We start from the raw sequence: 27,456 nt of genomic DNA on the forward strand, positions 1-27,456 counted from the left end.
ATGTAACATTTTCAGATTTTCAGTTCTCAAGAAACACGGCAGAATCCAGTTATTCCTGAAAGAGCAGTGCGAATACCCCCTAAGTGTATTCAGCCTCCCCTTTCCGAAATCTAGTTTATAGTACATCTGTTCCAGGTGGCCTATCTCCGTTCAGACGGTTGTTAGCCAGAAATACAAATCAGCGAGTTCAATTGGATCAAGGACAACGGAAGTAGACAAGCCAATTGTCTTTGTTCTTGCCAAGAGGTCGAAGGAATGGAGGCTGCTATTCTGAGAAGCTGACCTGTATCCTCCATTATCTGAACTGGTCTTGCTCGGCTGAGTCAGTGTTTTGAGGTGGACACAATAGTGCTCCTGGTAATCTGATGGTCTGGAGATCATTTCCAAAGGATAAGTTATTTGAGAGGTATTCCTTTGTATAATATAACACGCAGGTTTGTGAATGGTGCGATCTGTGTCTCTTCTGAGGGATTCGGGCTGGTTACTGGTTTGGTAACTGATTTCGAACAAAAAGCCGTAAATTACCAGTCAGCACTTATGGTAGAGGACAATAAATAGATCCTGGCTTGGACAACGGCCAAACGAAGGTGACCCAGGTCAGGCAGATGACCTCGAGACGACGTTCAAACGTAGCGTTTGAACTGATACAAACTGTTTAATAGTAAGGATCTTCGAATGCAAAACTGTGACAACTCTCCGAGAAAGAACAATCGGAGACAGTTGAAGAAAATAACCCCACGTCGGATACGTGGACATTAGATCGGGAACACCTAGCCAACGTAGGCACCGTTCCCCCCCCCCCCCCCCCAGGGTATTACCTTTACCATTATTTGACTGTTCATGGAATGACAGGGAAATAGTAGGCGCGCAGACAGATATTCGGTTGTGGAACTTTATTTTTAGTTGAGAAAATAAAGTGACTTGTCAGTAAATACAAATTCTCTTTCTGTGCTGAAATGCTCATTATTACTAACGGGTAATCCTTGTAACGCATTGTCTCAATAACAATATCTACAAATGACGCCATCCGAAAGTCAGTACATAAGGGCATTAAACAATTAGGTGAAACAACAGTACATATGTAAATATTCAGAAACCCACAATACAATAGTCAACACGACTATTCTTGTAACTGAGAAGTGGCTGTGCAAGGTTATCCCTGTAGCTCAGGATTTACCAACCTGAGCTAAGAAAAAAAATGCAACCACAATAATAATATTCATAATAATTTACTTGTTTCAAAACTACACGTAGAATTGTAACATTATGCATTTCGCAATTAATCATCACTCACTCAGATAAACAGGATATAATTGTTGATTTAAAATTGTAATATTTTCGAAATCTTGTGTATATTGCTTGATTAAGCACTGCTGCGTTTAAATAATTCATTACGGGTTATATATGTATAAACTGTGTGAACTGCATACGTCATCACGATTCGAAACCCATCTGAAAATATTTACAAAGAAAAACAAGTACAAGAGCAATGTTTACTGTAAGTTCGCGTCGATCGTCGGCTGCCTTTTTCGTTTATCTTCTGCAAAAAGTAGGGTGAATTTAAGATTTTGTGGGATACGGAGGTCGCAAGTGTTTGTTCTTGTGCTGTGTCTATCTTGGGCTCTAAACCTGTTTTATTCTCCTCACTGCTACGTTCTCCGATGACGCCCGTACTGTAGCGTCAAGATGGAAATCACTGCGACCGCATCTGAGAAGAACTTAAATTTTTTGTCTATTAATTAGCTCAATAATTGACGTGAGTGGATATTTCGCTGCGCTGATGAACTGCTCTCTGAACTTGGACTGAGTTACCCCATAAATAAACGTGTTTGTGCAGCAACTTAATATCACCAGCATGTATCCCAATTGTGGAAATATGTATTCAGAATCGTTGTAATTATTTTGATCCAACCCGGCGATGGTGTTATAAAGAAACTCGGCAACATTCACCGACCACAGGACGATGAAGCTTCCGGAGACGGTGAGAAGTGAGATCACAGACCTCCTCCTGCTCTCCATCTCCGGGTCACTGCGGTTCTCCGCCTTGCTCTGACCCCTCAGCCCCTCACGGACGCGACTAGTCACTAAAATGTGTCTGACTGTCAGAGAGTTGAACAGTAGTATTAACACCAACGGGATTAACGGCGTTACAACTGCAGAAAACCATCTAAATCCCACCCATCCGTGATCCGTAGAGTATCTCGGCTTTCGAATACAGTCCCATGGAATACTGTCAATCACTTTCGCAGGACGATATATGAAGAAGTAGGGCGCGTTGGTAAAACAGAGCAGAACGCCGGTTGTTGTCAAAACCACAGCCGCAGTTTCCCGGTGCAATATTTCGTTTTCAACTTCTGGTAACAGATGGCGACAAACCGATCAAACGTAGAAGTGACGGTAAACCAACCAGAACATAGTCCCAGGGCATAGATCACACTGCATACGGGGGTGATATCCAGGAAAGTCCCTGGGAAATAATAATAACTGACCCGCCATAGAATGTCTTGAAAGATGATGATAAGTAGATCCGCCGTTGCCATGGTCACCAGGTAGCGAGTGGTGCAGGTAGAGAGGCCGCACTTTCCCCGGCTCAGGATCACCATCGTCACGAAATTCACTGGGGAAACAGCAAGAAGTATGAGGGACACACATCAAAGTTGCTGGTGAACGCAGCAGGCCAGGCAGCATCTCTAGGAAGAGGTACAGTCGACGTTTCAGGCCGAGACCCTTCGTCAGAATTATGAGGGAATTACTCTCTCGCGGTCCATGTGTTTCAGTGCAGAAATATGCTGGACATTGAGAACAATAAAACCTTGTGGACAACTCGTTTCTGGAATTTGAAAAAGGTGTAAAACGGTGCGGTGCTTGTTACTGGTAGAGGAGCAGTGTCATGGAAAGAGGCATTGTCAACTGATCGCCGGGGGCACTTTGGAGAAATCAACGTAAATCTCCCAGCATTGGGTTTTGACTCATGGTAAAACCTGAAGAATTGGAATTTTTTTCTCAGCGACGGTGATTGCCGCGTTCCAGTCACCTATGTTCTGGCATTCTCTGCATACCACGAAACCCGAGCTCTGTCCATTTACAAATTTCAAAGCAAATTTAGTTCTCCCGTTGCATTGTCTTCGACTCCTTCTAGGCTCCCGTTTGTCACTCGCCCACAGGGTTTCACCGGATTCGCTTATTCAAATTCCGCAACTACTCGGGTTCCTTCACACTATAGCAAGGGATCGGATCGAAAGATTCAATTCTCGCTTTTAAATATTCCCTCTGACCCGATTAACGTTGCAGATATTTTGCACGTTTGTGCTTAAAACATTCAATTTCTAAAGCAAAGACAATATAAGTACTTCAAAACATCTGCCTCTTTTAGGAGTTGCTCCAAACTACTGCAGCATTATTCTAAATGATTCAATGGTTATTGTTCCGGAGCGGAGTATCGCACGGACCTTACCCCGCCAGCCGCTAACGGAAACCGCAGTGTTGGCTCTTAACTCCCGCTTCGCCACGGACAACAGGGTGTGGAAACAAACTCTGGTACACTAAAGCGCGCACAGACCCTGATTTGAATTTTCGAAAACTCCCAATGGTTCCGAATCTGAGTCACAAGTGATGTCTACCGCTCTCCCCGAAATATCACGACGATCCTCTTCCCGCGTTCCCTTCAAACTTGCAGCAATTTATTTAAACACAGCGCAATACATTTATATTTAAGTTTAAAGCATATTACAATATTGATACGGAATATCACAAAGTAGCCAGTAAAGGTACCGAGGGGGTTGGATTATCGGACAGCGGCTTTACATTGATAAACCAAAACTCTCCGCCATGAATCCGCAAAATGACTCCATCTCCCCAATCTGCCATTCTACATTAGTTTCAGCTGCCGGTTTATTTTCAGTCGAAGCCGTGGATTAAACTGTAAGGGAACCTCCGAATGCACAGATTGTTGTGTTACAATATCGGTACCGCAGTCACCGATACACCGGCATCACAACGCTGTCGGTAACTGAACGAGTCCAAAGACCGCGCACACAGACAAGCAAATGTCAGTTCGCCGATGTTCTTACCAGGAACACCAATAACGGCAATGATCATGTAATATATCTTTCTCACACTGTACAATGTTTCAAGCATGTTGTGTGAGATTCAGCCTGACTTCCAGCTGCCCGCGATCTCGCTGAAGAAACACTGAGCTGATGAGTCTCCACGCTCATTCATTTATACTCGCTCCAGCACACCGAATATTCAATACTACACAAGGCTGACGTGTCTCCCAACAGCTGGGAGCTTGATGCAAAATTTCAAAATCTCAACGACGAAGAAATGACGGTTCAGAAGTCAATGAATCTTGTTGTAAAACACTCTCGGTTTTATTATCGTTATTGTTGAAACAGCTGTCACGAAGTTTGGAGCCAGTATGAAGCAAAGGAATTCAATAATCTCCATATGACCTTCGAAATGATGCAAATGCTGAAACCGACAGAGCATCTGCATTCGTTACATATGTTCCAACAGTGACAATTGATTTGCAGATGAACTAAATTGGTAGCGTTGTCGACAATTAGGTCAATAGTCGTATTTATTTGTTTAGCAATCTGAATTGCACTTTCTCTGCAAATATAACACAGCATTGTTTAGGAACGAAGGAGATGTCCTCTTTCCTCAAATTAAGGGGCTTCCCTTCCGCCACCATCAACACGACCCTGAACCGCATCTCTTCCATTTCACGCACATCTGCTCTAACACCATGCTCTCGCCACCCTACTAGGGATAGGGTTCCTCTTGTCCTCGCCACCAGCCTCCGGATCCAGTACGGCATTCTCCGAAACTTCCACCACCTCCAGCGGGATGACACAACCAAGCACATCTTTCTCTCCCCGCTCTCTCTGCTTTCTGCAGGGATCGCTCCCTACTCGACTCCCTTGTCCATTCGTCCCATCCCCCATCCCTTCCCACTGATCTCCCTCCTGGCACCTATCCGTGTAAGCGGAACAAGTGTTACACATGCCCTTACACTTCCTCCCTCACTACCATTCAGGGCCCCAGACAGTCCTTCCAGGTGAGGCGACACTTCACCTGTGAGTCGGTTGGGGTGATATACTGCGTCCGGTGCTCCCGATGTGGCCTTTTATATATTGGCGAGACCCGACGCAGACTGGGAGACTGTTTTGCTGAACACCTACGCTCTGTCCGCCAGAGAAAGCAGGATCTCCCAGTGACCACAAATTTTAATTCCACATCCCATTCCCATTCTGATGTGTCTATCAACGGCCTCCTCTACTGTAAAGATGAAGCCACACTCAGGTTGGAGGAACAACACCTCTCCCACTTTCTGCTTCCCACAGACATCTCTCCCTACGCGACTCCTTTGTCCATTCGTCACTCCCCACTGATATCCTTCCTGGCACTTATCCTTGCAAGAACAACTGCTGCAGCTGCCCCTACACCTCCTCCCTCTCTACCATTCAGGGCCCTAAACAGTCCTTCCTGGTGAGCCTGTTGGGATCATATACTGTGTTTGGTGCTTCCGACGTGGCCTCCCGTATATCGGTGAGCTCCATCGTAGATTGGGGGACTGCTTCGCCGAGCAACTATGCTCCGTTTGTATAAAAAAGTGGGATCTCCCAGTGCCCACAGTGGCCACCCATCCTAATTCTGCTTCCCATTCCCATTCCGATATGTTATCCATGTCCTGCTCCACTCGAGTGTTGAGACCACACTTGTGTTGGAGGAACAACACGTTATGTTCCATTTGCGTAGCTTCCAAACCGATGGCATGAACATTGATTTCTCGAACTTTCGGCAATGACTCACACCCCCCAACTTCACCATTTCCCATTCCCTCTCTCACATGTCCTTGCCAGCCCATCGCCTCCCTCTCGTGCTCCTTCCACTACCCTCTTTGCTTTCTTCCCTGCCTTTCTGTTTCTTTCACCAATTTGCTTCACAGCTCTGTTCCTCACCCCTCTCCTTTCAAATCCCATCAGTCTACTCTTCAGTCCTGCCGACGGATTTTGGCCCGAAACATCGACTGTCCTCTTTTCCTAGATGCTGTCGGGCCTGCTGGGTTCCTCCTGCATATTGTAGTGTTGATTGTATATTCTGTTTTTCTATTCTGATCTGCTACCTCGATGTACTTATGTATTGACTGGTCTGAAGTGAATGACGCAGAAGAAGAGCCTTTCACGTGTCTAGTTACCCGGTGCAGTAATAAGCCAAAGGGCCATCAGTTATTGCATGAAATTGATCAGTTTGTAAGATGGACAGTGAAGTGCAGGGAGAGGTCAATATTGAGGTACGCAGTGATTACCTTCATGGGTGAGTAGGGTTGGGATATTCACAAAGAGTGCTGCTGTAGAGACGGACAAGAAATGGAAGTTCAAACATCAATGACGGTAGGGATGCGGATCGATAATGTGGTGCTTAATATATTCCGAATACCCGCCTCCACTGACAGGAAAGGTCATGGTGCAATAATATATAAGATTGGTCCGATTAGAGTATCGTAACCTTTCTGCTCTTCACAAGTAAAGGCTGTGATGGCAGTGGAGCTTCTGCAGAGAGATTTCAGCAGAAACTGGAACATTTCAGATTGCAGCGGAGAATGTGTCATTCTCTCCTTGAAGCAGAGGAAGAGGCGCTTCACACAGATATTTAAACATTAGAGTCATATATATGTTCCGTGTTGCAACTGATGTCTCCAATACAAAGTTCATAGGTAGAGTTTTGGCCCAAGTTAGCGTAAGGTGTTGACTCTCTTCTTTTCATTCCGATATAAGCGATTTACTGCACTTTCAGAGTCGTCACGTACCCCGTGACGGGTTAAAGTGCCAGCAGAAATAGAAAACACTTTGGAGTCTGGTATTGCTATTAACTAATGCTGTTTGTTAATAACTACGCCATACAGTCATATAAATTCAGATACATTAAACAGGTTAGTAAACATTATATGTATATAAGTGTGGAAATATATACATATAAACAAGCTTCTTCAAGCCTAGAGGTAAACGGACACAGTCTTACGGTGATGAGTAAAGTTCAGTTCAGTTCGTGGTATTGAATTGAGTAGTGATGGAGAGAGACATATTTGTAATACAGGGTAAATGCCGAGAGAAGACAATTACGTCGATATTCCACAGATTCCACGACAACAATACAAAATAGCAATAGTAGGTTTTTCCCCGAAGTTTTTCCACTCCACACACGAAATATCACCGACAGTGATCGCCAACGAATATCCTTCCAACACAACTGGTACCGCACCCGAATTCAGCTACGGGACATCCCAAAGTGGTGGCCACAGGGTACTCCAACAGAATCCACGTATGGATTATCACCAACAGCATTCTATCCCTGTGGTACCGTCTTCAAGTGGTAAAACTACCAACCCAGGCGAGGATTATCAGACACAGGTAGTTTCCACACAAGGTTACCCCAAACACACAACTGTGATAGCCACCTATCCAGTTCCACGACATACGAAATAACGCCAACCGTGATTTGCCACAGGGGTGCCTTTTATCAGTGAACTACCACACCCAGACAAGAGTAACACACAAGTGGTATTCACAAAGGTTTCCCCTCACCAGAGAACCCACTCCTGCAGATTAACAAATTGACAATCACAGCTTCGCATTCGAATAGAATCAAACTCACCCTTACGGGCTACTTAGAGAGAGAGTCCAAACAGTGACCTCTTTGTCACTCGGTTTCCTCTGTTTCACACCTATCTCTCTTCTGTTCTCTTCCTGCAAACTTGTTCTAGTTGCAGACAAGTTGTGGGAGTCATTTATCAATACTCAGGATCGATCTCAACTCACTCCTTTTCGGGTCACTGAAAGTTTAATCCGGCGACCGACTGACTGGTGTCTTTCAATGACCGAATCCATCTTGACTCTGAGCCTGTGTTTCTCTGTGTCTGTAGCTGCCCCTGTAAAAGGCAAAAGCGCTGCAGGGAAACCATAACATCGATTGTCCATCAAATAACTCCACCCTCGGTTACCACGATGACTTACATAGAAACATAGAAACATAGAAAATAGGTGCAGGAGTAGGCCATTTGGCCCTTCGAGCCTGCACAGCCATTTATTATGATCATGGCTGATCATCCAACTCAGAACCCAGCCTTCCCTCCATACCCCCTGACCCCTGTAGCCACAAGGGCCATATCTAACTTCCTTTTAAACATAGCTAATGAACTGGCCTCAACAGTTTGCTGTGGCAGAGAATTCCACAGATTCACCACTCTCTGTGTGAAGAAGTTTTTCCTAACCTCGGTCCTAAAAGGCTTCCCCTCTATCCTCAAACTGTGACCCCTCGTTCTAGACCTCCCCAACATCGGGAAAGCCCAGTTCATCCAGTCTTTCTTCATATGAAAGACCTGCCATCCCAGGAATCAATTGTAACCCGTCCTTTTTGTACAGGTCACACCTGCGCCAAAAGAGGTCCCAATGATCCAAAAACTTGAATCCCTGCCCCCTGCTCCAATCCCTCAGCCACGCATTTATCCTCCACCTCATCGCATTCCTACTCTCACTGTCGCGTGGCACAGGCAGTAATCCCGAGATTACTACCTTTGCGGTCCTTTTTCTCAACTCCCTTCCTAGCTCCCTATATTCTTCTTTCAGGACCTCATCCCTTTTCCTACCTATGTCATTGGTACCTATATGTACCAGGACCTCTGGCTCTTCACCCTCCCACTTCAGGATATCTTGGACACGATCAGAAATATCCCGGACCCTGGCACCAGGGAGGCAAACTACCATCCGAGTCTCTGGACTGCGTCCACAGAACGTGCTGATCGTTGCTCTCTCTCTCTTCTCCTCTCTTTCCATGGCAACCCAGAAGCTGACAGCAGTAGTCAGTGTCCTTGTAAAAGTGTAAGCGCAGGCTGAAAGGCAGACTTTGCCCCTGTCTCTCTCTCAGCAGAAATCCAAAAGATAGTCTCAGTTCTTTCTTGTGCCTTAAAGTGACAGTCCACAGCAAAAACGAACCCCAGGGGTACATAACATGTTGTCTCCGCTAAATTAGAAGTAAATCTAATTTTAATTCTAATTTCCTTGATTCATAAATCTTTAATTCTTATTCCACTGTTCGGACTTACTCCCCTGTCTGCGGCGTTCTCAGCTGCTATCGTGAGGCAGAGCATAAATGAGAGGGGCGACATCTCATCTGGCAACGATCGGGAAGGAAATGTGTTAACCTTTCTTACTCAGGATGAACAGCTGTCTTGCTGTTTCCGTGGTCATACCCATGTTCCTTTCTCTCTCCGCTTCGATAAAATCCAAAGGAACGGCCAGTATTTCAAGCTTCACAGAGGCCGAATAAGTTTCATGTGCTGTTTTGTCTTCACCGGCCCACAATCTGTTTTAAACCAGTCCAAGCACTGACACTGACCGCGCCAGTGTTTGCAGGGAAGAAGACTAAGTGGGAGTGCAGAAGAGGAATCTTTAATGACAAGCTGCACTCCATAATGTTGCTTGCTTTAAAAGCATGTTGTCAACCAGCTGCACGTAGCTCGGTGCTCTGTATTGGCATCGGCGACAGCGGAAGGCAGGTGGAGAACCACATTACGCGGTGAGTTCTTGCTCCTTGCGTGTTTTTCCCCTAGTGGTAACAGAGACATCGAGGAGCAGATAGGGAGGCATATTATGCAACACTGGAATTATAATAACGTTTTTGTGACGGGTGATTTTAACTTTACTAATATTGACTCGCAACTCCTTAGAACAAGGGGTTTGGATGCGGTTGAATTTGCTGGGTGTGGTCAGAAAGGATTCCAGACGCAATATGTATGAAACACTCGGGTTTCCTCGGCTACATAAAGTCAACCTCCGACCCCGCCAAACGTGTGGACAAGGTTTATTTGGAAACAGGGAACACGAGGTACTCTGTGCCATTCTCCGGTGATGTGCATGCATATATTTGCGGTGATTGCCTGTATGGTGGATCTTTCGATTTAAAGAACATTCAGTACTGGAAACACGAAACAGAAATTGGGGTTAGGAATCCAAACTGGGACTTAGAATATATGATGTGGTGTTTTAATAAATTGGAAGAGATGGCGAGAAAGCATTAGCCACCAAAGGTTAACAGCAAGAAAGCAGAAAACCAGGCCCCTCAGAGGGCAGCGGTAACCCACCGAGACCCTCTGCTCCGACTGTCTCAGGCACCGGACTGTACCCTCAGATAACGCCCCACCTCCTTATCAGGAGCTCCCGGAACACATGGGATGGTTCTGGGTTTGTCTCAGCAACGTGATCACCAGCGGCAGAGGCAACGACAGCCGCCACCAGTGGGGCGGCGCTTAGAACGGTGTAAAGGTCAGAATCACAAGACCGCGGGACGGGCAGGGAGAATCCAGATTCTTCGGCGGGTACATGAATTGGTCTCGTCAGCAGAACTGGATCCAAGGCAGAGACGGAACAGGGCCCGCCGGTTCCGCAGATCAGGGGTTGGGTCAGATATTGGTTTTGTGAGATATGGCCATTTTAAAACCTTTGAGCCCGGCTGAGCCAATTCGGAATTATGCTCCCCACCCAAATCGGAAACGTGTGGCGGTGCTGAAGCGGTTGATCCAGACCAGCGAATTTTTCACCCCTTGCCGGAAGATATACAGGCCCTACCGAGAATATTATAGTCCCTTAGCAGACGGCAACGGAGGAAATCCCTGAAGTAAGAATACATGCATCAGGGGACTCGACAGGAGACGGTCCAGCATCATCCAGGGATGTCATGATAGGATGGCTAAGGGATTGTAAGCAACCTGATAGCTAAACAAGTAACATACATCAAAGTTGCTGGTGAACGCAGCAGGCCAAGCAGCATCTATAGGAAGAGGCGCAGTCGACGTTTCAGGCCGAGACCCTTCGTCAGGACTAACTGAAGGAAGAGTGAGTAAGGCAGTGAGTAGGTGATTTTGGAGAACTCACGAGATGTATGCAAGTGAACGGAGAAACATTTAGCGATTTTATTGCTAGATTTACCAATACGTGGGAAGCTAATGGAGGAATTCCTTAGAACATAACGAGTGCGACGCTGCTAAATTGCCTCGGACCTGAGGTGACCCACTCCTTCAAATTAACAAATTTGAATTGGCAAATACAAGACTGGACGGTGTATATAAATGTGCTAATAAATATGGAACGTAATAGCCTGCAGAAAGGGGGTTCTTCGGCCGGCTCAAAGTCCGTGTAATACTCCAGCGTTACCTGTCGCTGTTTTGTGGGGTTTGTGGGTTTTGAAGGGGTTTTGTGCGGGATTTCAAATAGTGCAACCCAGAACACCGTCTCCGTGATGCTGTCCTCAGAACAGCGGTTTTGAAAGAGATAATGTCCTGTGGATTGAAGACAGGCAAGGAGCCTTCGAGGTTCCGAAGGACGCGCTGAAGCAAGCACCAGACTTGGGTTTGCCTGACTATAGCAAACCCTTCGAGGTGTACGTAAACTGAAAGGAGCACAGGGCAGTGCAGTGCTGACTCAGGAGTATGGGGCATTGAAGATACAGGAGAGTATTGGGTTAGGGTAGGTTTAGTATTAGAGTTAGGTAGGGTTAAGGTGAGGTTAGGATACGGTTAGGTTTAGGGTTAGGATTAGATCGGGGTAGGATTAGGTAGGTTTAGCTTTAGCTAGGTTTAGGGTTAGGTAGTTTTAGTGTTAGGGTTAGGTTAGGGTCAGTATTGACCCAGGAACATTGGGGACTAATGAGACCGGAGGCTTGCCATTCCACCTCATCGCCCGTGTGGTAAGGGAAATGCCAGGATGCCTGCGAGCTGTAGCCGCCACAACAGTGTTGGTTCAAAAAGCTGATCCGCTACTGCTAGATTACGCCTGTACTGTCTTAACGCCCCTTAAAGTGATGCTTCTCCTGATTTCGGCGGTGACCTTGCACCTTTACAAACGTCAGACCTACGGCGCATGAGGTAATTCTCCTAAGGCTAATTTATCATTAAGAGCGTAGGCACTAAACTCTGCCGCGTTAGTGCCTTTAGCAGAGGAAGGCGAACCACATGTCTGCATCAAAGCTGTAGAATTAGTTACCTCGCCCCTTTCAAATTTATTCTCTGTGTCGTTGGTTAATCCGAACCTGATATCATTCACAGATGGGTCTGCACGCAAACCCAGTGATTATACAATACCGGCCGGATATGCGGTGGTGACCCTGTTTGATCGCACGGCACCAAGAGCAAGCAGGCAGTGAAAGGGGAGGCAGAGAATATGATAAGATTTTTTGTTGCTCGGAATACTGAGATTTATAAACGAGGAGAATGCATTTAATACTTATATACGCCTTACATGTCTCAAGCTGTTGGGTGCTCCCAGCCAGACTCTCTTACGCAGAAAGTGGGGGTAAGTCAGGTTCTTCAATGCGTGTTAAAGAATCACTTGTTTGTGACATTAGAGAAAAGTGAACGCCCCGTCCCGAAATTCTCGTTTTTGAATTTGCCATCCCCCAATTAAATCTGCTCATGGACCTTGAAAAACCCCGTGCAGTGCGAGTCTGTCCTTCAAGCAATTCTGTTAAACAAGTTCAACAGTTTTTAGGTTCGCAAACCTGCACAAGAGGTTTATTCAAACATTTAGCTCAATAGCGACCCCTCTGACTAATCTCACCAAAAAGACATCGTGATCTACTCGATGTCCCTGAGGGTTGACACAGCTGTCAAATAGCTCAAGAGCCGTTTTGTTACTGCCCCAGTTCTACGTTCACCTGCTCCCGAGCTACCCTTCCTTGTTGAGGTTGGGGCCCCTGATATTGGTGTGGGTGTGGATTTATCTCAAAAATTCACTGCGGACCAGAAACTGCATCCCTGTGCCTATTTTTTTCTGTCACTCGCTGAGGTGAATGAAGAAATCTGAAATAGAGAACTCCTGGCGGTGAATTTCGCACAAGAGGAATAATGGGATTGGTTTGAGGGGACTAGGCACCCATTCAGTCTCTGGACGGACCATAAGTACTTGACTTGTTTTTAGGACGGGAAAAGATTGAATTCCCCGCAAGCCTGGTGGTCACTGTTTTATTTTTATAACTATTTAATTTTATTATACCAAATCGTCTTGGTTCTGAAGATCAGAAACCTGATGCAATTAAGACTCAGATATGCTGCAGAAGTTGGGAGCCCATTACATCGGGCAAAACGTTATTGATCCCGTCTCGTCGAGTTTATATTCCCAAGATCTGCAAGCCGTAGAAGAGAATAAGCGGGGTTCTTGGACTAGTCGATTATTTTTCCCACCTGCGATAACTTTTGTGATTCTTAAATGGGATCACACTTTTGAGATAACAGATCATCTGGCTATCTGCCGGACTCTGGAGTTCATTAAAAAATGCTGGTGGTCCGGCATATATATGGATATTTCTTTGCTCGTCCAGGGCTGTGATATCTGTGTCCAGTACAAAGATCTTAATTCCCTTCCTCAGGGACTTCTTCAACCTCTGCCCATTCCTTCATGCCCCTTCCCCCGCCTTTCTCTAGATTATATTACCTGTCTGCCCCCAATCAATTCCTTCCCGCTATTTTAGTTGTGGTCCACGGGAATTCCAGTTCATTTCTCTAACTAAGCGATCGTCAGCGTGAGAGACAGCAGCTATTCTTATGCACCGAATTTCCGTACAGGTGGTTATCCTACTGTCTTTGTTCCAAACTGAGGTCCCCAATGCAGCTCCAAATTAGGGAAGCATTGTGAACATTGATTGGGGCATTCCTCGAGGTTCCATCCTCAAACTAGTGAACAGAGAAAGAGGACGAACCAGGACCAGGACCGAACCCTTCGCTGCCTTTTGTCCGGATATCTGTCCTCTTGGAGTGACCATATTATCTAGTCGGAGTTCGGTAACAATCCTCTTCAACGTTTACCATTTGGTATCACTCGCTTCAAGGTCAATTGGATTTCAGCCGCCTCACTTCCCTGATCCGGAATTTGGGATACTCTCAGCTGTACACTGTGTTCACAGGCACAAACAAAATTGGCTCAAGGAGAAAATACTCAGGCCAACGACCACAGAAAGAGGCGGCTTGGTCTTTATTTCTATATTGGTCAGCGGGTCTGCTTTTCACCTAAAGATCTTCCGCTCAAAACTAGAATCACGGAAAATAGCCCCTCGCTTTACCGGTCTCACGAAAGTCATTAGGAAAATTAACCTGGTAACATACAAATAACAACTTCCCCGTTCTGCGAGAATTCATTCCACCTCTCATGACTGTACATTGAAACATTTACTTTTTAGCCCCTCTGTAGCCTCTCTACATGGTCCCTAGACGGCTTCATCCACGGAAGTTAAGGGGACAAATACAATACTTGGCAGACTGCGAGTGACTGGATCAGGAGGAAGAGTTTCGGTTCCTTCCAGGGATATTTTGGACCCTAAACTTATTTCAGAATTAAATCGTTTACAGATAGCCCTGGAGCGTCAGGTGCCAACCTTAGGGAGAGGAGTTCTGTCATAACCACGGATCGTCGGTATAGTATTCTGTGGTCTCCGTCGTTTGCTATTTATGTTTCATATTTTCTGCCTTTTATTAATTATAATTACAATGCATCGTCGCGCTTCGGTTTTTTATATGTGCTACAGGTTGTTCTTACCTAGCTGATGTATAAGCGGCAATTGTCTTTGGGTATTTCCACTTACTTCTCCTCCAGAGTTTGCTGGTGTCCAAGAAAGCGTCCTTCGAATTTTCTCTCTTATCAGAATAGTTACTGGTAAGCTTGTCGAGAGTCGGGGCTTTTAATTAGCTGGGCGTGGATTACTTGGTGCCGCGGAATGTATTAAAAATGCTAGTGCTAACACCTCGGTGTTAGTGGGACTGATCCTTGCCTAGTGAAGTGCTGGCCGAGTTAGTCCGAGTTTTCCAAGACGTTGTAGGTTCTACTGTTTCTTTTTGTGTCTATTGTGAATAAAACTCTTTTTTTACACCCTTCCGCGTCTCAATGTGATCCTGCCCTTGTGTCGGAAGATGCAGAATAACGTCCATGCCATGCACAATTGCACCTGTTCTGTGGTGCGCATAAAGTTTGTCCTATGAACAAATTGTAACTATTTCCATAAAGGTGAGACTCAGTCAAAATATAGCGTGACCGACAATTTAATCGCCATGCTTTTCGAACTAATTACAGCTTTGTGAGGGCCGTCATTTTGTGTGGGTATAAGGGACGGGTAACCAAAGTTTCGAACTGTGCGGATTTCTGTGAGGATCGTCATGTTCTGTGGATAAAGGGGACGGGTGTCAGGAGTTGGAATTGATTGGAGATCTTTGGATATGTGCGAGGATCGTCATGTTGTGTGGATATAGGGGACGGGTATCAGGAGTTGGCTTAAGTTCCAGAACGAAGGTCAGGACGCACATCAGATTATGCAATAGAACGTGAAAGCCTAGTTTATGAGCACGAATACAAATTCCGCAAATAGATATATATCCAATTCACTGGAAAGAGAGAGGTAAGTATCTGTTTTACTGACTGGCATGTCTAGGGATGTGAGTCAAAGCCCGCTGCTCCTCGCCTTTCTGTAATTTCCATCAATCACTTTCATGCAGGCTCCGCAGGCCGGAGTTCTGAAGGTGTTCCGTGAGAAGTTGGGGTCGGAGGCGAAGTTGGAGCGAGCGGAGTGGAGACAAGTTGGAGCTGAGCTGTTGCGGAGCCCGTCCACCTAAAATAAACAGGGAGGTCTGTATGTCAGGTTGGATCTACACAACCAAAACCGAGGGAATGTCTCCTGTCCGCGAAATATGAGGAAATAAGCGAATTCTATTTGCAATGTGGAAGAGGAGGTTAACGCTTGGGCAATTAGATCTCTAATGATGTTTGGCTATTTAAAAAGCCGCGTGTTTAATGGTTTATGACGACGGCTATAGGCAAGAGGGAAATACACTCCAGCTGTGAAATGCAAGTCAGAGATGTTGCAGGAAATTAAAACTATTAAGAACGTCGGAAATATCGGCAGTGACAAAACCGTTTTCTGCGCTCGATGCTCACAATGTGGAGTCTTTCTCCAAGAAAACACAAAGCAATACTGCATGCTCGCTTTGACTCCCAGTTCCCGCGTGTCTGTGTTATTCGGTCTCCATCCTCAACGCACTCTGATCTCTGACCGGAGGCATGGTTCCAGCAGCATTAAAAGCGAGACTGTGTAATTACATTTCATCTTCCGCAAGCGCGGTACACTCAGTTCTTGTGAGGTCCATGAAAGGAATATTGGTATTTCCGCCCGTTTGCCCGCCTGTCACTCTTGTCTGACTTTTCCGTTGTCTGTCTGTTTCTGTGCATGTATCACGCGTCTGCCTGCCTGTCAGCCCTCCTTCTCTAACTCCCCCTCATCTCTCTCTCTCTCTCTCTCTCTCTCTCTCTCTCTCTCTCTCTCTCTCTCTCTCTCACACACACACACACACACACACACACACTTCCTCCCATCTCTGTCTATTTCTATCACCCCACCCTCCTTCAGTCCTCATTAGCACAAAGACATATGTATAACACTGACGCCTGGTCTAAAGCATAATTCCGAATTACAGTTCCTAAAAAGTAGAAACATCTTGGATGCACAATTTCTTTCGAACATGCTGCCTATTGCAGAAATGTATTATCATCATCATTATTATTCATATAGAAACACAAAAGAATGGGAGGTTTCCGACATGAAAGTTTAACAATATTTATTTGCATGTACTCTGTCCAGCTGGCTGACTGTTTGGAAATGTACTTTTTATTATTGTGAATACAGACACACAAAATATGAGAGTGGTTCCCGTGCTCTGAGTGGCGCTGAACCTGGGGAATATGGGAATGAACGTAGCGCTGGACGCTGGGAGATCGCGACTCTTGCTGATGACTGGGCGTTCAGCTCCATCCCCACAATTGGACATGAGGCAGCGCTGAACAGGGACCAGGTCCTGGGCTGTTGGGCTGAGCTCATTTCGCAGCTTTTTTAAAGAACCGGACTACTGAGGTGACTGGATATTTCATCGCGCTCTTTACCTGCTCCCTGAACTTGGACTGAGTCACTGCGTAGATAAAGGTGTTGGTGCAGCAACTTACGTTCGCTAACACGTAGCCAACTTGTGCCAAAACATTTTCGGAACCAATGCTGGCCTCTCCTGTCCCTTTGACCTGGTAATAGACGAATTCTACGACAACCGTCAGCCACAAGAGGATGAAGCTGCCAGAGAGGGTGAAGAGTAAAATCACAGACCTCTTCCTGTTCTCCATCTCCGGGTCTCTACTGTTCTCCCGTTTGCTCTGACCTCTGAGCCCCCTCCGGACACGACTGGCCACCAATATGTGCCGGACTGTCAGAGCGTTGAGCAGCAGAATTATAGCGAATGGGAGCAATGGTGTTAAAACAGTATCGAACCAGTCAAGTCCAAGCCAACCTTTGTCAGTGAAGTAGCTTGGCTTGGGACCGCAGAACCACGGGAGGTTGTCAATAATCTTCCCAGGTTCCGTTGCGAAGTAAAACGGAATATTTTTCAGACACAGAAGAAGTCCGGTTGTTATTTGCACCACAGCCGCAGTTTTCCCGGTGCAATATTTAGTTTTCAGCTTCTGACAACAAATGGCGACAAATCGATCAAAGGTGAATGTGACGGTGAACCAGACTGAACAATTTGTGGTTATTCGACGGAGTACGTGGATAACAGCTGTTACGAGAATAAACATAAAATTAAGATGTTTGCTGGCCTGGGCTAGCATCAGTGGCATCAGCAGTTGGTCTGCCACCTGCCCTCAGGGGAAGGAGAGATAAGGAACAATGGAGCAGCGTCTGGAGATGTGTAATGAAGGGATGTGGGAGGAAGAGCTGTCTGGAGCGGCTCCCCCCTTTGAACCCTGAACTGTTTGAAGTGATGGACAGGCGATACCCCAGCAGGGGGATAAAAAGGGACAGGTTCGCTAAGACAGACACACACGCCACCCGAGGTAACGAGACCCTGGAAGCGGTGCGCCTCTCACGAGTGGTGAGAAGTACCGGACAACGCACAGGGTGGAAAGGTACGATTAGCGGGAACCCGGTGTGTGTCCGCCCTTGCCTGGGTGCCGGGTTCACTGCAGAGGATCGACCGCATCAGGAGGAGGGGTCACAGTCGGTGACCTCAGGTGACATCACCAAGGACCCGCCCAAAAGTTGCTCGTGAGCAATCTCGCTGGTCTGTGAGTGAAGCTGTGCTGAATGATGAGTTGTTCTCTCTGTCTCTCTTCCCCCACCTTGTCCATCGCCATGGCAACGATTACTGCGAACTGAACTTTGAGTCATTTTGAAATTGGTCATTTACCCCTAGACAACGATAGAGCTTGATTGATGCTGTTATCTTAATGCTGTGCACATGTGTGTTTATCATCACTGAACTGTTGCATTTATTATCCTTTCGATTACTGTGTTGCTTGTTTCTTTAATAAAACTTTCTTAGTTCTAGTACTCCAGACTCCAACTGAGTGATCCATTTCTGCTGGTTTGGCAACCCAGTTACGGGGTACGTAACATAAGTGGGGTTCTCGTCCGCGATTTTGAACGCTAAATTTGGGACGGAGTAAATTGATTGGGTTAAAATTCCCGAAAGAAAGAAAAGACAAACAGCAGAAATGGAGGTTGAGGAATTTATAAAGGCGCCGACCTTGGAGGCATTAGAGGATGCCAGGAAATCGGAATTGATAGTGTGGCCAAACGGGTGAATCTTGCTAAGGTGAAGTCGACAATGAGGAGAGAGGAGATACACAGAGCTATTGTAGAGCACTATGTATCTAAAGGTGTGTTTCCCCAAGGTGAGCTGGGGGTGGTGTCTATTGAAAAACCTGCTGGAGACGCGGTACAGGTACAGCTTGAAAAACTGAAACTCGAGCAAGAGTTCCGGGTACGGCAGTTAGAACACGAAGAGAAGCAGTTAGAAAGGCAGGAGAGACAGTTAGAAAGGCGGGAGAGAGAGAAAGAGGTAGAAAGGCAAGAGAGAGAAAGACAGTTGGAGAGAGAGGAGAAACAGAGGGAAAGGGAATTTGAGCTGGAGAAGTTAAAGATAAGGGCCGAGCAGGGGCTCGTGCCGAACCAAGGTGGAGGGTTCCGGGCGACCCAGGAGGTTAGGCTGGTTCCCCCATTTGACGATACCGATGTGGATCGGTACTTTCTCCATTTCGAAAAAGTGGCCATAAGTCAGGACTGGCCGAGGGATAAGAGGGTTGTTTTACTTCAGAGTGTACTGAAAGGGAAAGCCCAACAAGCTTACTCAGCTTTATCCGCGGAAGATGCCCAGAAGTATGAGGTGGTGAAAGAGGCCATCCTCAGGATTTATGAGTTGGTCCCGGAGGCATACCGGCAGAGGTTCCGGAATGCGAGGAAGCGGTGGGACCGCACGTATTTGGAGTTTGCTAGCGAGATGCAAACATATTGTGAGCGTTGGTGCGCCTCGAAAGGGGTAGAGGGGGATTATGACAGACTGCTGCAGCTGATTCTGATTGAGCAGTTTAAAGGTTGTGTCCCTGAGGGTATGAGACCCTACCTCGATGAGAAAGAGGCAGCCACGTTAGCCGCAACTGCTAAGTTAGCGGATGAGTATGCGTTGACGCATAAAATGAAGCTTGCCCCGAGTAAAGGCTACCAGAAGGGTAGTCAGGACGGCGGGGAGAGTCCGCCGGAAAAGTCAGAAAGTAAGCCGGGGACTAGTGAAAAGGATAAGGTAGACCGGGAGCAGTCTGGTAGGAAGTCTCCTGGAGTCGTCTGTTATAATTGTGGGAAAGTCGGACACTTTGCGTCCAGGTGCTTTGCCCCAAGGAAGGAGACGGGAAAAGGAAAAGCGGAAATTTTGAATGGCTGTATTGAGCTGTTAAGCGAACCGCTAGGGAAGGTCAGGTCTGAAAAAGTCCAGGAAGGGCGCGAGAGGTTTATCTCGGCCGGACTGGTGTCAGTGAAAAAGAGGTTAAAACCAGTTCCAGTGCGGATCTGGAGAGACACGGGAGCGTGTCAGTCACTAATACTGAAGAGTGTATTAGAGTTTAGCTCAGAGACCCAGACTGGGGAGGTAGAGGTCAAAGGTGTTGGGGAAGGGACAGAGTCAGTCCCTTTGCACCAGATACATTTACAGAGCAACCTGGTCTCTGGACTAGTCACGATCGGGGTGAGGTCCGAATTACCGATGAAAGACGTGGAAGTCTTGCTCGGTAATGACATCGCCGGAGGAATCGTGTTCCCAGTCGTGAGATTGACGGGTCAGCCTGCCAGCATGGAGGCCCCGCCCGCGATGGTGAATTTGGCTGAAACATTTCTGCCAACCTTGTATGAGACAGGGTGTAGTGAGATAAGAGGTAGTGAGGGAGCTGGGACGGACGTAGCAGTAGCCAGGAAAGAATTTGTGCAGACGCAGGAGCGAGACGAGGGGCTGATGGTTTTGGCCGAGACCGCTCTCTCTGACACAGCCTTGACAAGCTATTGTGCGGATAAGGAGGTGCTAAGGAAGAAAGGGAAATCAAGTACAGCATCCGCAGATGAGGAGTGGGGGGTGGTGCAAAAGAGTTATGGGGATGAGGTTTTTAACATGGCCCACGAGGTACCCCCCGGTGGACATTTTGCGGTGCTGGAGGAAACAGTTGGTGGAATCATGAAAGAGATTTACCGGCTGCCCAGGGGGAAGAATGTTATTGATCATGACCGACGCCAACTGAGACGGTCACCGGCTTTTGATATGCTAACAAACCTAGTCGGTGTTAGCGTGGAAATCAATGAAGCTAGGGGCCCCTTGATAAGAGAAAAAAACCATTTTGAAAAGATTAGGATGGGATCGGTCAGATGGGAGAAGGCTATTGTTTTGGCCAGGTCTACTGATAAGGTCTCTCCCTTAATCCCCGAAGGAGTAATTAAACGACTCGCACCCATGTGTTTGATTGTCCCGAGGAAATGCAAAGAACTGGGACGTTGGGTGATTGTGGTTACAATAGGGCAGCCAAGTAAACAACACCCATATTTTTTGAGTAATTCAGTGACTAAAGGGCTGATGAACACAGAGGTGTGTATTGGCAATTTAACACGGCTGTCTGAAGCCAGCTTGATAGTGAACCTTGGAAAAAATGAATTCGGCCACACGAATGTCACTTACCTGGGAATTGTGGTGACACAGGGGCAGCTGGCAGTGATGCAAGCTACAGTGCAGGCTATCGCTGACCTCCCAACCCCGACAGACAAGAGGGCCCTCAGAAGGCTTTTGGAGATGGTGGGGTACTGCAGGAAGTTTTGCAATAACTCTGCGGTCAATACCCGTCCCCCTCCTACTAAGCCCTTGCGAGGGAAAATTGAGTCGGAATGGGACGACCCTTGTTGTTGTGGTCCGGGACAAAACCAAATGAGAGGTTACATTGGTCGCAATTCATCAGTGTTTTTGGCCACTATGAAGTTTGCTGAGTTGGAGCCTGGTCTAAGGGATTATTAATAACACGTGTAAAAGGAACAGAAAATGTGATGACTGTCTGTCAAGGTGTTGACAATTTCAAATTCTCTGTATTAGCTAAATAACTGTTAAAGATGTATATTGTGTATGTATCAGATAATGTAGTCATGTTTGTAATTTTTACCTCCCGGTAAAAATCCTTAAAGGGGGGAAGTGTTACGAGAATAAACATAAAATTAAGATGTTTGCTGGCCTGGGCTAGCATCAGTGGCATCAGCAGTTGGTCTGCCACCTGCCCTCAGGGGAAGGAGAGATAAGGAACAATGGAGCAGCGTCTGGAGATGTGTAATGAAGGGATGTGGGAGGAAGAGCTGTCTGGAGCGGCTCCCCCCTTTGAACCCTGAACTGTTTGAAGTGATGGACAGGCGATACCCCAGCAGGGGGATAAAAAGGGACAGGTTCGCTAAGACAGACACACACGCCACCCGAGGTAACGAGACCCTGGAAGCGGTGCGCCTCTCACGAGTGGTGAGAAGTATCGGACAACGCACAGGGTGGAAAGGTACGATTAGCGGGAACCCGGTGTGTGTCCGCCCTTGCCTGGGTGCCGGGTTCACTGCAGAGGATCGACCGCATCTGGAGGAGGGGTCACAGTCGGTGACCTCAGGTGACATCACCAAGGACCCGCCCAAAAGTTGCTCGTGAGCAATCTCGCTGGTCTGTGAGTGAAGCTGTGCTGAATGATGAGTTGTTCTCTCTGTCTCTCTTCCCCCACATTGTCCATCGCCATGGCAACGATTACTGCGAACTGAACTTTGAGTCATTTTGAAATTGGTCATTTACCCCTAGACAACGATAGAGCTTGATTGATGCTGTTATCTTAATGCTGTGCACATGTGTGTTTATCATCACTGAACTGTTGCATTTATTATCCTTTCGATTACTGTGTTGCTTGTTTCTTTAATAAAACTTTCTTAGTTCTAGTACTCCAGACTCCAACTGAGTGATCCATTTCTGCTGGTTTGGCAACCCAGTTACGGGGTACGTAACACAGCGCACACAGGAGTGATGTCCAGGAAACTCAGTGGGAAGTAATGATATTTGATTTGACTCAGGATTACTTCAATGACAATGACCAGTAGATCCGCCACCGCCATAGCCACCAGGTAACGAGTGGTGCAGGTGGAGAGGCCGCATTTACCCCGGGGCAGGATGATAATCGCCAGTAAATTCACTGTGTTGTCAAAAAAAAAACGGACATCAACTGAATGTTCCATGGATCTGATGCCGAAATCAAATCTCTTAGCGAAATAACATGCATTGGGTCAGAGCTTGTCATCCAAAGTAAACATTCTGCAGCACCTCGGGAACCTCCCTTTTTGGGTTAAAATTGGATTGGATCGATCAAAACACTGGCTCATTGGTTTCAGGCAGCATTTGTGAAGTAAACGGGTGATTTACGACCCAGGTCGAAGCCCTGTATAGCGACAGGCACAATATTCCCCACCCAAAACGTCGAATTTCCTTTGTCTCCAAAGATGCTGTTTGACCCGTTGACTTCCTCCAGCATTTTGCCCTTTTATTGCAGACCCCATTATCTGCCTCCTCTTACATCCTTACCGTTGCTGTCAATGGTGATGGTGGCTCCCAACACCCCGATTGTAAATCTAGTGACTGTCAATCCCAATAGTGGTGAACAGAGTAGCCGGCAGTGATGGGGTCCCATAGCGCAGAGTGCACATTGATGCAGGATCATTAGGCTATATGCTCCACGCTGGACTGTAACTAACAATTAGACATCTATTAATCTATCAGTTCATATCAATAATACTTCTTTTACTTTATTGAGACACAGCCCAGGGTAGGCCTAGCATTCCCCCATTTTAATCCTATCTAATCATGAGACAATTTACAACTAATCTAACAACCGGTACGGCTTTGGCCTGTGGGAGGAAACAGGAGCACCCGGAGGAAACGTGCACGGTCACGATGGGAACGTACAATCTCCTTACAGGCAGCGGCGGGTATTGAGCTAGTACTGTAAAGCATTGTGCTTACCACTGCACAACCTGGCAGCCCAAAATACTTCTCAAAACTTGTGCACGGCCACTCCTTAAAGCTCAAATCATAATACTTTGTTGCTTCATTAAAAGGCAGATCTGTCTTCAAGTATTTACCTTCATGAAGAGGATTCCCCGATCGTATCTGTTTTACACTTACCATAGCTGGCAAAATTACCGTTACGAGAGTGTCAGCAGCGCGCACAAGGAGTGACAGAATTTAAAGCATTAATCTCGCTTACCAGGAACTCCAATGGCTGCCATAATCACGTACAATATTCCACTGTCACTTGCAAATGTTTGCCACATTTCTGTGTGAGCCTATTCCGTCCCGATTCTTTTCTCAGCAGTCTTTGCGAGTGGAACACTGGCATAGCAGTTTACCTGAGTCTTTATAGCATTTCCGAGCTCCACGGGGACGTGTTTCAACACTTTCCACTAGCAACAGCAGAGTACAATTCCTACAGGGCAGCCTAAATTTCGTTAGTGGTGATGTAATCGTGAGATTCAAACAACTGGAAAATCTGACATTGCGGGAGACACGTGATTCTTGCATCATGTATTCGGCAATCTCTAAAACTATGTATAATTAATTAAACTTCTCAGATGTTTACAATAGACGCAACGATGAAGGGTCGCGTACGAATCCCCTTTCCCGTCCGCCTTCCTTCTTCACCCCATTTTTTGCCCCCACCTCAGAGCTCCCAGATTATGGGTGAAAGCTGAATATGTTAAGGGAAATTGAGGAGGGAGTTTCTTCATTCTGAAGGTGATGAGAGTGCGGAACGGGCTGCCTGTGGAAGTGGTGGATCCGGGTTCGCTTTCGACATCGAAGAGAACATTGGAAAAGTATTTGGTTAGGCGTTGTCCGGTGGGTGGTTGTGCAGGTAATAGGACTAGGCAGAAAAATTAATTCGCCATTGACTAGAAAGGTCAACGGCCCTGTTTCCTTGCGCTTGTGCTCAGTGACGTTAATAATATTCTGATTTGTAATTTTCACAGTTAGTTCTGTGTTGCTAATAAATGCACCTAGAAATTTCCGGAATTGGTGAAGAAGAAGATTGGAGAGATTGCGAATGGGAGGATAGGCAGATGATAGAGAGGGACGCGCTCAGACCAATGGTTTGAGATGAGTCCATTTTAATGCGAGGAGTAATATGAATAAAGCGGATGAGCTTAGAGCATGGATCAGCACTTAGAGTTATGATGTTGTGACCATTACAGAGACTTGGAGGGTGCAGGGGCAGGAATGGCTACTTCAAGTGGCAGGCTTGAGAAGTTTCAGGAAGGACAGGGAGGGAGCAATAAGAAGTGGGGGCGTGCCATGTTGATCAGAGATAGTGTCACGGCTGCAGAAAGGGAGGAATTCATGGAGAGGTTGTCGACGGAGTCTCTGTGGGTGGAAGGTACGAATAGGAAGGGGTCAGTAACTATACTGGGTGTTTTTTATAGACCACTCAATAGTAACAGGGACATCGAGGAGCAGATATGGAGACACATCTGGAAAGGTGTAATAATAACAGGGTTGTTGTGGTGGGAGATTTTAATTTCCCAATTATTGATTAGCCTCTCCCGGGAGTGAGGGGTTTAGATGGGGTAGAGTTTGTTAGGTGCCATGGTCCGGTCCGTGAAGTCCGCATTCCATTTAACGGTCCAATCCGTGGACTCAGGACTCCGGGTCATCCAGCTGTCCCTTGTTTCGGTTGGGTTAAACATAGGCACCTGATTCCCATTTTGGGGCTTGGGATATTAGAGTAGATTAGATTATGAGGACACGCAGTCCTCTTTTATTGTCATTTAGTAATGCATGCATTAAGAAATGATACAATTTATTCGTCCAGAATGATATCATAGAAACACAAGACAAACCAAGACTAAAAAAAACTGACAAAAAACACATAATTATAACATATAGTTACAACAGTGCAAAACAATACCGTAATTTGATGAAGAACAGACCATGGGCACGATTAAAAAAAGACACAAGGTCTCTCGAAAGTCCCATCATCTCACCCAGACGGTAGAAGGAAGAAAAACTCTCCCTGCCATAAGCTTCCAGTGCCGCAAACTTGCTGATGCAGCATCCTGGAAGCACCCGATCACAGTCCGACTCTGAGTCCACCCAAAAACTTCGAGCCTCCGACCACCCCTTCGACACCTAGCACCTAGCACCATCCCTGCCGAGCGCTTCGACCCCGGCCCCGGCAACAGGCAACTGGCAAAGTCGGGGATTTGGGACCTTCCCCTCCGGAGATTCTCCAACGCGCAGTAGCAGCGGCAGCGAAGTAGCATTTCAGAAGTTTCGGCTACTGTGGGAAGCGCGGGATGAGATGGCTGAGGCTCTGGCAATGATCTTTGCATTATCAATGAGGACGGGACAGATTCCAGAGCATTGGTGGATTGCGGACCTTGTTCCCTTATTCAAGAAAGAGAGTAGGGATAGCCCAGGAAATTATTGGCCAGTGAGAATTACTTCAGTGGTTGGTAGTTGATAGAGAAGATACTGAGAGGCAGGATTTATGAATATTTGAAGAGGCATAATATGATTCGGAATATTCAGCATGGCGTTGACAAAGGCAAGTCGTGCTTAACGAGCCAGATTGATTTTTTTTGGAGGATGTGGCTCAACACATTGATGAAGGTACAGCTATAGTTGTAGTGTACTGTATATGGATTCCAGCATGGCATTTGATAACGTTCCCCATGAAAGGCTTATTGAGAAAGTAAGGAGGTCATTGCTTTGTGGATTCAGAACTGGCTTGCCCACAGAACGCAAAAAGTGGTTGTAGACGGGTAATATTCTGCATGGATGTTGGTGATCAGTGGTGTGCCTCAGGGATCTGTTCTGGGAACCTTACTATTTCTGTGATTTTTATAAATGAGATGGATGAGGAAGTGGAGGGATGGGTTAGTAAATTTGCTGATGACACAAAGGTTGGGGGTGTTCTGGATCGTATGGAGGGCTGACAGAGGTTACAAAGGGACATTGTTAGGATGCAAAACCGGGGTGAGAAGTGGCAGATGGAATTCAAGTCAGATAAGTGTGAGGTGGTTCATTTTGGTAGGTCAAATATGATGTCAGAATATACCATTAATGGTTAGACTCTTGGCGGTGTGGAGTATCAGAGGGATCTTGGTTTCCGAGTCCATAGGACACTCAAAGGTGCTACGTAGGTTGACTCTGCTGTTAAGAAGGCATACGATGCATTGGCCTTCCTGAATCGAGGGATTGAGTTTAAGAGCCAGAGGTAATGTTGCAGCTATATAAGACCCTGGTCAGACCCCACTTGGAATACTGTACTCAGTTCTGGTCTCCTCACTACAGGAAGGATGTAGAAACCATAGAAGGGGTGTGGAGGAGATTTACAAGGATGTTGCCTGGACTGGGGAGCATGCCGTATGAGAATGCGTTCAGTGAATTCGGCCTTTTCTCCTTGGAGTGACGGATGATGAGAGGTGGCCTGATAGAGGTGTATAAGATGTTGAAAGGCGTTGACGTGTGGATAGTCAGAGGCTTTTTCCCAGGGCTGAGATAGTTTCCACAAGAGGACACAGGTTTATGCTGCTGGGGGTAGGTACACAGGAGATAACAGGGGTAATTTTTTATTTTGAGAGTGGTGAGTGCGCGGAATGGGCTGCCGGCGACGGTGGCGGAGGCGGAAACGATGTGGTATTTTAAGAGACTCCTGCATGGCTACATGGGGCACAGAAAAACAGAGGGCTATGGGTAAAGCCGAGGCAGTTCGAAGGTAGGGATCATGTTCGGCAGAGCTCTGTGGGCCGAATGGCCTGTATCGTGCTGTATGCTTTCTATGTTTCTATGAATGCACTCGGAAATTTCCTTAATGGGTGAAGAGGTTGCCCAGTGACTATTCCCGTGGTCATAGACACCGGGACGTCCTATCACTGTGCAGGTATGTCCTCTCCATTCGCTTTCACTCAGCCTGTCACTCATCAAGTTCACTGATTACAACAAATCACAGAACTCCCAGTGAAGGGAACCCCGACAGAGGATTCCCCGCTTTTCCTCAGTCTGGT

The 27,456-nt window shown here is 46.6% G+C and overlaps 1 protein-coding gene and 1 pseudogene across 1 annotated transcript; both read right to left on the reverse strand.

Moving 5' to 3' along the window:
- Positions 1-1,719: 1,719 nt before the first annotated feature.
- LOC134342288 (uncharacterized) lies at positions 1,720-2,540 on the reverse strand (annotated as a pseudogene).
- Positions 2,541-15,480: 12,940 nt separating this feature from the next.
- Positions 15,481-23,682, reverse strand: LOC134342277 (probable G-protein coupled receptor 139). The gene is made up of 4 exons (XM_063040246.1): positions 23,661-23,682; positions 22,404-22,592; positions 16,974-17,635; positions 15,481-15,648 (listed from the first exon to the last, which is right to left on the reverse strand). Exons 1-4 carry the CDS (start codon positions 23,680-23,682, stop codon positions 15,481-15,483), a joined length of 1,041 nt encoding a protein of 346 aa, XP_062896316.1.
- Between the last annotated feature and the right edge of the window lie 3,774 nt (positions 23,683-27,456).

This window comes from Mobula hypostoma, unplaced genomic scaffold, assembly GCF_963921235.1.
Source record: "Mobula hypostoma unplaced genomic scaffold, sMobHyp1.1 scaffold_56, whole genome shotgun sequence".
Classification (NCBI taxonomy): domain Eukaryota; kingdom Metazoa; phylum Chordata; class Chondrichthyes; order Myliobatiformes; family Myliobatidae; genus Mobula; species Mobula hypostoma.

Excerpts from the sequence above, each read along its gene's own strand:
- LOC134342277 (XM_063040246.1), bottom strand. The coding sequence starts at position 23,682 with ATGGCAGCCATTGGAGTTCCTG. Across the intron at positions 22,593-23,660 it reads GGCAGCCATTGGAGTTCCTG|TGAATTTACTGGCGATTATC; the intron begins GTAAGCGAGATT and ends TTGACAACACAG. Across the intron at positions 17,636-22,403 it reads TCCTGTGTGCGCTGTGTTAC|CTGTTATCCACGTACTCCGT; the intron begins GTACCCCGTAAC and ends TTCTCGTAACAG.